Source organism: Salmo salar, chromosome ssa11 (genome assembly GCF_905237065.1).
Source record: "Salmo salar chromosome ssa11, Ssal_v3.1, whole genome shotgun sequence".
In the NCBI taxonomy this organism is placed as follows: Eukaryota; Metazoa; Chordata; class Actinopteri; order Salmoniformes; family Salmonidae; genus Salmo; species Salmo salar.
The window spans coordinates 30,431,084-30,442,662 of NC_059452.1; the positions used below are offsets into that span (position 1 = coordinate 30,431,084).

Sequence of the window (11,579 nt, forward strand, 5' to 3'; positions counted from 1 at the left end):
AGTGTGTGGTGTCAATATGCATTTGTGTGTTTTGTGTGTGTGAGCGCATGTAGTGTGTGTGTGTGTGTGTGTGTGTTTTGTGTGTTTGAGCGTATGTAGTGTGTGTGTGTGTGTGTGTGTGTTTTGTGTGTTTGAGCGTATGTAGTGTGTGTGTGTGTGTGTGTGTGTGTGTGTGTGTGTGTGTGTGTGTGTGTGTGTGTGTGTGTGTGTGTGTGTGTGTGTGTGTGTGTGTGTGTTGGAGTGTCAGTGTAGTATGTGTGGGTAGAGTCTACTGAGTGTGCGTAGAGCCAGTGCAAGAGAGTCAGTGCAAAAAAAGGGGGGGTGGAGGGGGGAATGACACAAATATTAATTTCCACAAAGTTTGCTGCTTCAGTGTCTTTAGATATTTTTGTCAGATGTTACTATGGAATACTGAAGTATAATTACAAGCATTTCATAAGTGTCAAAGGCTTTTATTGACAATTACATGAAGTTGATGCAAAGAGTCAATATTTGCAGTGTTGACCCTTCTTTTTCAAGACCTCTGCAATCCGCCCTGGCATGCTGTCAATTAACTTCTGACTGATGGCAGCCCATTCCTGCATAATCAATGCTTGGAGTTTGTCAGAATTTGTGGGTTTTTGTTTGTCCACCCGCCTCTTGAGGATTGACCACAAGTTCTCAATGGGATTAAGGTCTGGGGAGTTTCCTGGCCATGGACCCAAAATATCGATGTTTTGTTCCCCGAGCAACTTAGTTATCACTTTTGCCTTATGGCAAGGTGCTCCATCATGCTGGAAAAGGCATTGTTCGTCACCAAACTGTTCCTGGATGGTTGGGAGAAGTTGCTCTCGGAGAACGTGTTGGTACCATTCTTTATTCATGGCTGGGTTCTTAGGCAACATTGTGAGTGAGCCCACTCCCTTGGCTGAGAAGTCATCCCACACATGAATGGTCTCAGGATGCTTTACTGTTGGCATGACACAGGACTGATGGTAGCGCTCACCTTGTCCTCTCCGGACAAGCTTTTTTCCGGATTCCCCAAACAATTGGAAAGGGGATTCATCAGAGAAAATGACTTTACCCCAGTCCTCAGTAGTCCAATCCCTGTACCCTTTGCAGAATATCAGTCTGTCCCTGATGTTTTTCCTGGAGAGAAGTGGCTTCTTTGCTGCCCTTCTTGACACCAGGCCATCCTCCAAAGTCTTTGCCTCACTGTGTGTGCAGATGCTTTCACACCTGCCTGCTGCCATTCCTGGGCAAGCTCTGTACTGGTAATGAATCAACTTTAGGAAACGGTCCTGGCGCTTGCTGGACTTTCTTGGGCACCCTGAAGCCTTCTTCACAACAATTGAACCGCTCTCCTTGAAGCTCTTGATGATCCGATAAATGGTTGATTTAGGTGCAATCTTACTGGCAGCAATATCCTTGCCTGTGAAGCCCTTTTTGTGCAAAGCCATGATGACGGCACGTGTTTCCTTGCAGGTAACCATGTTTGACAGAGGAAGAACAATGATTCCAAGCACCACCCTCCTTTTGAAGCTTCCAGTCTGTTATTCGAACTCAGTCAGCATGACAGAGTGATCTCCAGCCAAGTCCTCATCAACACTCACACCTGAGAGAATCACTGACATGATGTCAGCTGGTCCTTTTGTGGCAGGGCTGAAATGCAGTGGAAATGTTTTTTGGGGATTCAGTTCATTGGCATGGCAAAGATGGACTTTGCAATTAATTGCAATTCATCTGATCACTCTTCATAACATTCTGGAGTATATGCAAATTGCCATCATACAAACTGAGGCAGCAGACTTTTTGAAAATTAATATTTGTGTCATTCTCAAAACTTTTGGCCACGACTGTAAAATGCGCCCAACACAATGCATTCATGCACTAAAAAACTATTACTGTATAAACTGTAATGGGGAAGGCATACATAATCTACTGTAAAAAATAAATACACTAAAAAATATTTCAAATATTTAACAACCTGTTCATTTTTTCTTTGTCACATCTAGCTAACCACATTGCTTTCCTGTCACACTCAGACAGAAACCCTTTGTCACGCCCTGACCATAGAGAGCCCTTGGATTCTCTATAGTGGTTTAGGTCAGGGTGTGACTAGGGTGTTCTAGAATGTGTATTTCTATGTTGGTGGTTTTGTATGGTTCCCAATTAGAGGCAGCTGGTATCGTTGCCTCTAATTGGGGATCATATTTAAGTAGCTATTTTTCCCACCTGTGTTTGTGGGATATTGTTAGTGTTTAGTTGCTTGTGTGCACGGCTTGACGCCACGTTTCGTTGTTGCGGTCTTTATTGTTTTGTTTGTTTCATGGAGATTAAAATTATGTGGAACTATACTCACGCTGCGCGTTGGTTCGCTCATTACGACGAACGTGACACCCTTGTTTGTTTTATTACAGATGTAAAGTGACCGTTACTGCTTTCGAGGCAAATGGTGATATAAGGAAGTACTCCCCAGACAAAATCATTATTTCTTAGGAAACAGCAGTTGACTGCAGTGCAAAATGAAAAGCTTGGGCTCCTCGATCTCAGACGATGATGATGCATTGTTTAATGAAATGTCAACCGTAGGGCGATCAGTAGTCTGTGTGATCCTGGGCCTGTCGTTCCTGGTGGGGGTCCCGGGGAACCTGCTGGTGATCTGGACCATCCTGAAGCACGTCCAGCAGCGCTCCCACACCGTGGTGCTCATCCTCCACCTGGCTGCTGCAGACCTGCTTGTGCTCATCACCCTGCCCCTGTGGATCTACTCCCTAGCCCACTCCTGGGTGTTCGGGGAGGCATCCTGTAAGGCCATGGTATACGTCATCAACACCTGAATGTACAGCAGCGTCTTCCTCATCACCCTCATGAGCGTCGAGCGATTCCTTGTCATCCGGTACCCGTTCAAGATGTTGCGCTGGAAGACCAAGGCCATTATGGACAATGCTCTAGTGGCTATCTGGGCTCTGGCTTTCCTTTTAGGGATCTCATCCATTCTTACCCCAGCTCCATCGATGAGATCGATGGGACTGAGCAGTGTCTTTTCAGGGAGTACAGCTCAGTGGCCCAAGAGATGGTGTTCTTATGCCTGGAGACCATGGTGGGCTTCGTGGTCCCCTTCTCCACTCTGGCTGTCTGTTACTGTCTAGTAGCAACACACCTGAGGACAATGCATTTCGGCAGCAGCAAACAGAAGTCGACAGTTCTGATCAGTAGTGTGGTGGTAGCCTTCGTTCTCTGCTGGCTTCCTCATCATGTCCTCAACACTGTAGACCTAGTCAGCATCCTGACAGAGGATCCAGATGATGCTGTGCCTGTTTCAGTGGCCCAGACTGCAATAGTGTTTATCTATGGAGCGCTGGCCTTCATTAGTAGCTCTGTGAACCCTGTGCTCTATTCCTTCACTGCAAGGAACTTCCAGGGCAGTCTCCAGGAGTCCCACATGATCAGGCTGTTCCAGGAACTCTCCTCACACACCTCCTCCAAGCTAAGGGGATCTGGAAACACAATAGGATCTAGCAACACAATAGGATCGGAAAACACAATGTCCTCAGTAAGGCCAGACTGCAACAATACCACAGACATAACTACCGTGTAGGACTACAGAGATGGTCGCGCTGGATAAGAGCATTCTGGATAAGAGCGCCTGCTAAATGACTAAAATGTCAAATGAAAACTGTGACCTGATCATTGATTCAGATGTCAGCATTGATGAGAAATAAATATGGCTAAAATCTAGAAGTTTGATTAAAAGTTGTATTTTTATGATCATGGTACAAAATTTAGATATTGTTGTGGCGCTTGTGAAATACGGTGAGAAAAGCTCACACAAGTAATTAAATTGTGACTATTTCAACACAATAAAGCTATTGCATTTGCTCATAAAGTGGTATAATTTTAAAACATTTATTCATGGTCATGTTACAATTCCTTGAATATTATTTATTTTATTTAAGCTTTATTTTGTCTTGAAATTCATGTTACACAAAATAAGACACTGCCTTACTCTATTTGATCACAATAAAAAAAATAACATCTGATCTCAAGTTCATATCACTTCAATAAAAGTAATTTGTGGTCAATACAATTGTTTGAACTCTTAAAATATCTCAGAAGATATATTTTTCCAGACAGTGCCACAATAAGGACCCACTGGATGACTCCGTGCTATGTCTCTCACAGAATGATGGCTCTGTGAAAAACCAACCTCTTTCCTGTTCTCCTCAGCAAAGTTAAGGGAAGTGAAAGCTTGCTGGTGCAGCACTTTTTTTCTGTCTGAGTATGTACACCAGATAGAAGGCACGTAAGGCGAGGTGAGGCAAGGCGATCGGCAGCATCAACCAGAACCGTTTGATCATCAGCTGTCTTCAGCTTCAGAGTCCACCATGGCTCCTGATGAGTTTGCTGGCGGGACAGTGGTGGCCTGTGTGATCCTGGGCCTGTCGTTCCTGGTGGGGGTCCCGGGGAACCTGCTGGTGATCTGGACCATCCTGAGGCACGTCCAGCAGCGCTCCCACACCGTGGTGCTCATCCTCCACCTGGCTGCTGCAGACCTGCTGGTGCTCATCACCCTGCCCCTGTGGATCTACTCACTGGCCCACTCCTGGGTGTTTGGGGTGGCATCCTGTAAGGCCATGGTGTACGTCATCAACACGTGCATGTACAGCAGCATTTTCCTCATCACCCTCATGAGTGTCGAGCGCTTTGTCGCTGTACGACACCCCTTTGCCTCAGCCGGCTGGAGGAGGAAGAAGGCCTTGAATAAAGTTCTTCTTGTTCTGTGGGCTGCTGCGTTCCTATTCAGCACCCCGGTCTTTCCCACCCAGGTGGTGGAGGGGGACCCTGGGGAGGAGCATTGCCTGTACAGGGACTACACCTCAGACGGCCAGGAGGCAGTGTGTGTTCTACTGGAGACGCTGGTGGGCTTTGCTGTCCCCTTTTGCATTCTTGTGATCTGCCACAGCTGTCTCTACAGCCGCATCGCACAGATTACCTTTAAGTCCAAGCGTAAGTCCATGGGGTTGATTGCAAGCATGGTAGTGGTGTTCGCATTATGCTGGACCCCTCACCACGTTGGCAACGTGCTCTCCCTCGTCATCCTCACCATCAAGGGGTCCCACCGCGAGGCCGCAGCGCGTATAGAGAGCGTCAGAACCACCATGACTTTCATCGCTGGAGCACTCGTGTTCATCAGTAGTTCGGTCAACCCTTTGCTCTATGTGTTTGTGGCTCGTACGTTCCGGAGTTCCCTGAGGGAGACAGGTATTCAGAAATTGTTCCGGCACATCTCAAGCACGGCTCCCGGAGAGGGGACTAAAGAACTGTCCTTTGTGACCAAGAGACCAAGTATCTCTCAGATACAGAGCCACAGCTCCCAGTGTGTCACGGAGCCTAAGGAACAAATGGATGTAATTATAAATATATTTGAAAATGTTTCTTCCTGAGATTGAAAACAATTTTTATCATACGTTTTTGATAACGATTTTTGTGTGTAAATTACAAAGTTTGATTTGTCACATTGTTTCTATATGTTAATTAACTTAAAATGTAGAAGAGCAATTGTTAGTAATGCTTATGTCAAACATAATGCATATAAAAACATTAAAATACGTTCTGTATATAATTTTACCTGTAGTGAATTTGAATTAACATTTGAAATACTTTTTAACATATACACATTTTTCTTTGTAGGCCCCACTGTGTTAGACACATTTCTCAGTTGTGGTATAATGCTCATTTCATGCTCAAATGTTTTTATATTCCATGTGCCACAGAAGAAAGAGCTTCATAGAAAAAAGAACATAGTGTCACTGTATATGTTTGTCTGAAGCTATATGATATGAGTATAATGACTGAGTGTACTGTATGTATTCAGCTGCTTATCTTGAGGCCTTGCCTCACTACATTTATTTTAGACCCTCCTGATCTGGATAGAATATATTTCACCCACAGCTTTAGCCTTCATGATAATGGCAACCACAGATATCAGCCTCTTCATATCATACTGAGCTTTCCAACTGTCTTCATACTGATAATTTCATTGTTATAGTTGAAGTCAATGAACATGTGTATGTACCCCATGCCATATTTATTTATATTTTTTATTTAACCTTTATTTAACTAGTCAGTTAAGAACAAATTCTTATTTACAATGACGGCCTACCCCGGCTGAACCCGGACGACGCTGGGCCAATTGTGCGCCGCCCTATGGGACTCCCAATCACGGCCGGATGTGATACAGCCTGGATTCAAACCAGGGACTGTAGTGACGCCTCTTGCACTGAGCTGCAGTGCCGTAGACCGCTGCACCATTCGGGAGCCCTTTATGCGTTTATTAAAAATATCACTTTAAAAAAATTTGTTGAAAGTGTTTCAAAGACCATTATAAACTGGGTGGTTCGAGCCCTGATTGATGATTGGCTGACAGCCATGGTATATCAGATCGTATACCACGGGTATGACAAAACATCTATTTTTACTGCTCTAATTACGTTGGTAACCAGTTTATAATAACAATGTGGCACTTCGGGGATTTGTGATATATCGCCAATATACCACGGTTAAGGGCTGTGTCCAGGCACTCCGCAAAGCATCGTTCTTAAGAACAGCCCTTAGCCGTGGTATATTGGCCATATACCACACCTCCTCGTGCCTTATTGCTTAATTATAAGTGTTACAACAACAACAAAAAATCAGTCAGAAAGTATAAATCTGCTAGTTCTGTTTTTCAGGTCTACACGAAACATCTGTTCTGCGACAGCACGAGTCATGCTTTCAACTTCCCTCTCATCTACGGAGATTGCAACATGAAAATCTGCCTTGTGTCCCCTTTGACCATTGACGAAATGAGGAATTGTGTACTACTCTTTGGCACAGTCATATTGGAGAGAAAACCATATTGTTTTTGTTGGGCTAGGGGGTTTCCTATGTCAGCTAAATCAAGTTAAACATTTTATTCAAATAGGATACATTTTATTTTCATCAATATCATACTATTGATTGTAAATGATGATCCATCAGTCCTTATAGTCCAATAGGTGGCAGTGTACCTATTTTCCAATGACTGTGGAATTCTGACACATTCACAAGTCATTGCCCTCTCTCTCCATTTAATAGCACAGTTTCTAACTAACTTTTATATCAACTGTAAATGAACCCGCCTAAAAGACGTACGCTAAGGTGTAATTTCACTATATATTAGGTAAGATGTGAGTAGCTTTATATCTCTGTTGACCATCAAGAGGCTCCACAGTGTCTCCGTATGTATTCTTCTGAAGGAGTGAGTCACACAGCGTTTGGCTGTGAGTCAGACGGGGCTCTGTCTCATCCTGCTCCAGTAAGCTTGGGTCTATTCAATGTGTCACGCTGTCACTCAGACACACGTACACACACACACGCACGCACGCACACACACACACACACACACACTGAATGGAAGAATTACTGCAGGAGACTACTCCAGGGCTGGGCAGGGCAGCTTGTGTCAACACAACCCAATTACAGGACAACACTGCCTAAATTGTTTTTCACCTGCTCCTGTAGTGTGTACAATATTAATGTAAGGGGTGGGGTGATCTCCTTTACCCTCTGTATATTTGTGAAAAATTATACTGTGACACTGTCTCCAGTAATCACAGCTGTGTGTGTGGTGGTGCTGGCTGCTGCCCCAGCAGGTGCTCCTGTCTTGTCTGAACCTAAGCCTAACCAATCACAGTGAATGTTTCAGCCAGCCTGGTCAGTCTATGTGAGGATGAGCCTGTGGTTCCTGTGGAGTTCACAGTTTCACTTCTGGTCTTCATCACTGCTCTGGGAACTGGGCTGCTGACTAAAATCCACTGGTGTCACACTGACAGAGGCCGAAACAGCCTGAGGCTTACCTACATCATATGACTGTCAACTAACCAATGGCCTTGGCTCATGTCTTGCTTCACTGATGTTGCTTGCATGGAGTGTAATAGGCTACACTCAACTGCACACTGAAAAGGAGATGTAACAGGTTTGACACTGATTATCATCTCCTCTTTGACTTTCTGTGAGTCACAGTTATCAGTGGGACAATGTAATTATGGAAAATTACAGTGGGTAAATGGTGTGACGTGAGTTATATGTGCTGAGCACATCAGCAAGAGGACTCTGCCAAGCTCTGAACGTTTGGTGCAAAATGAGGAAACAACCGTCAGTGTGTGAGAAAAAGTTAGCAGGGTGTCAAACACATGTAAACCATTGGTCACAGCTTGCCAGAGTAGGATTGTCTCTCTAGTCTGGAGAGAAAGGACAAGTTCATTCAGAATTGAAGTCTCTCACCATTAACACTCACTGAAGGAAACACAAAACATAGAGACCGACTACTTTACGGCAATTCCCTTTATGTGTAGATAGAAACACGTGGGAAATACATGCCAGTCCCATCATACATCACAGTCCCATCATACATCACAGCCCCATCATACATCACAGCCCCATCATACATCACAGTCCCATCATACATCACAGTCCCATCATACATCACAGCCCCATCATACATCACAGCCCCATCATACATCACAGCCCCATCATACATCATAGTCCCATCATACATCACAGTCCCATCATACATCACAGCCCCATCATACATCACAGTCCCATCATACATCACAGTCTCATCATACATCCCAGTCCCATCATCCACCACTGGTATGTTGTATGTATAGGCCTTAGGAAGAATAATGCATTTTATGAGACATCATACATCAGTCCCATCATACATCACAGTCCCATCATACATCCCAGTCCCATCATACTTCACAGTCCCTGTAATATAGGAAACCACCAACCATATAATGTCTTAAATACACTTTCTCTGACACAGCAGGCCCTAAAAGCTTTCATCTGAGTTTCATACACTCAGTGGGAGGGAAGCTGAGAGAGAGAGAGAGAGAGAGAGAGAGAGAGAGAGAGAGAGAAAGACCTTCACCAGAAGAATTTCAATGTGAAGGGATCCACCACTCCTGAGGCTTGGGGAAACAATAGGGTGAAAAGAGGTGATGAGACAAAAGTCCTTTCCTTTGTATTGTCTACAGCCCATAGTTACCTAAAGTACAGAAGGAATGGGCCTAGAGAGCAACAAAACACACCATCCTGGGAACCAGGCCATGGATTAACAATTCACAGGGCTCCCAAGAGGCAGCAGACATGTGCCATGTGCCTGGACAAGTACCTGTAGGAATGTACAGAAGTTTTTTTTTCTTGTAGCCTAGCTATGAGGTATGTATAGGCCTTAGGAAAAATAATGCATGCAACACCTCATACTATATGTTGCAGTGGTGTAAAGTACTTAAGTAAAAATACTTGAAAGTACTTTTTTTGGGTAACTGTACTTTACTTTACTATTTCTATTTTTTACAACTTTTAATTTTACATCACTACATTCCTAAAGAAAATAATGTTATTTTTACTCCATACATTTTCTATGAAACCCAAAAGTACTCGTTACATTTTGAATGCTTAGCAGGATGGGAAAATGGTCAAATTCATGCACTTATCAAGAGAACATCCACGGTCATCCCTATTGCCTCTGATCTGGCGGACTCACTAAACACAAATGCTTTGTTTGTAAATGATGTCTGAGCGTTGGAGTGTGCCCCTGGATATCCGTCAATAAAAAAACAAGAAAATGGTGCCATCTGGTTTGCCAAATATAAGGAATTTGAAATTATTTATACCTTTACTTTTACTTTCAATACTTAAGTATATTTTAGCAATTACATTTACTTTTGATACTTAAGTATATTTAAACCCAAATACTTTCAGACTTTTACTCAAGTAGTATTTTACTGGGTCACTTTCTCTTTTACTTGAGTAATTTTCTATTAAGGTATGTTTACTTTTACTAAAGTATGACAATTGGGTACTTTTTCCACCACTGGTATGTTGTATGTATAGGCCTTAGGAAAAATAATGCAGGCAACACCTCATACAGTATGTTGTATGTATAGGCCTTAGGAAATATAATGCATTTTATGAGACATTTTCCCAAGACTTACCGTTGAGTTATTTTATGTCCTTCCACACAGGTGTGCTGTTACTCACACAACAAGTTTCTCTGAACAGCTTCGACCCCCAAGCCATAAGACTGTTGAACAGTTAATCAAATGGCTACCCTGACTATTTGCATTGACACCCTTTTTATTTGCACTGACTCTGTTGCACTGGATCTGTGCACACTCACTGGACTCTACCCACACACTTACACATACTACACTGACACACCAACACACATAGACTACATACGACAACATGCACTCACACACACACACACACACACACACACACACACACACACACACACACACACACACACACACACACACACACACACACACACACACACACACACACACGCACACACACGCATATTGACGCCACACACACATAGACACACTTTCACAAACGCTGCTATTACTCTGTTTATTATTTATCCTGATTGCCTCGTCACTTTTAACCCTACCTACATGTACAGTTGAAGTCGGAAGTTTACATACACTTAGGTTGGAGTCATTAAAACTCATTTTTCAACTACTCAACAAATTTCTTGTTAACAAACTATAGTTTTGGCAAGTCGGTTAGGACATCTACTTTGTGTATGACACAAGTAATTTTTTCCAACAATTGTTTACAGACAGATTATTTAACTTAGAATTCACTGTATCACAATTCCAGTGGGTCAGAAGTTTACATGCACTGAGTTGACTGTGCCTCTAAACAGCTTGGAAAATTCCAGAAAATGATGTCATGGTTTTAGAAGCTTCTGATAGGCTAACTGACATAATTTGAGTCAATTGGAGGTGTACCTGTGGATGTATTTCAAGGCCTACCTTCAAACTCAGTGCCTCTTTGCTTGACATCATGGGAAAATCAAAAGAAATCAGCCAAGACCTCAGAAAAACAATTGTAGACCTCCACAAGTCTGGTTCATCCTTGGGAACAATTTCCAAACGCCTGAAGGTACCATATTCATCTGTACAAACAATAGTACGCAAGTATAAACACCATGGGACCACGCAGCCATCATACCGCTCAGGAAGGAGAAATGAACGTACTTTGGTGCGAAAAGTGCAAATCAATCCCAGAACAACAGCAAAGGACCTTGTGAAGATGCTGGAGGAAACAGGTACAAAAGTATATATATCCACAGTAAAACGAGTCCTATATCAACATAACCTGAAAGGCCGCTCATCAAGGAAGAAGCCACTGCTCCAAAACCACCATAAAAAAAGCCAGACTACGGTTTGCAACTGCACATGGGGACAAAGATCGTATTTTGGAGAAATGCCCTCTGGTCTGATGAAACAAAAATAGAACTGTTTGGCCATAATGACCATGGTTATGTTTGGAAGAAAAAGGGGGAGGCTTGCAAGCTGAAGAACACCATCCCAACCGTGAAGCACTGCGGTGGCAGCATCATGTTGTGGGGGTGCTTTGCTGCAGAAGGGACTGGTGCACTTCACAAAATAGATGGCATCATGTGGAAGGAAAATTATGTAGATATATTGAAGCAACATCTCAAGACATCAGTCAGGAAGTTAAAGCTTGGTCGCAAATGGGTCTTCCAAATGGAC

The 11,579-nt window shown here is 43.4% G+C and overlaps 1 protein-coding gene and 1 pseudogene across 1 annotated transcript; both read left to right on the forward strand.

Moving 5' to 3' along the window:
• Positions 1-2,504: 2,504 nt before the first annotated feature.
• Positions 2,505-3,580, forward strand: LOC106562424 (leukotriene B4 receptor 1-like; annotated as a pseudogene).
• Positions 3,581-4,268: 688 nt separating this feature from the next.
• LOC106562420 (leukotriene B4 receptor 1) lies at positions 4,269-6,339 on the forward strand. The gene has a single exon (XM_014127298.2). The coding sequence runs from the start codon at positions 4,368-4,370 to the stop codon at positions 5,424-5,426; it is 1,059 nt and encodes a 352-aa protein (XP_013982773.1). The 5' UTR covers positions 4,269-4,367; the 3' UTR covers positions 5,427-6,339.
• The last annotated feature ends 5,240 nt before the right edge of the window (positions 6,340-11,579 follow it).

Bases quoted from the DNA above. Each gene is read 5' to 3' on its own strand.
- LOC106562420 (XM_014127298.2), top strand. From the start codon at position 4,368: ATGGCTCCTGATGAGTTTGCTGGCGGGACAGTGGTGGCCTGTGTGATC.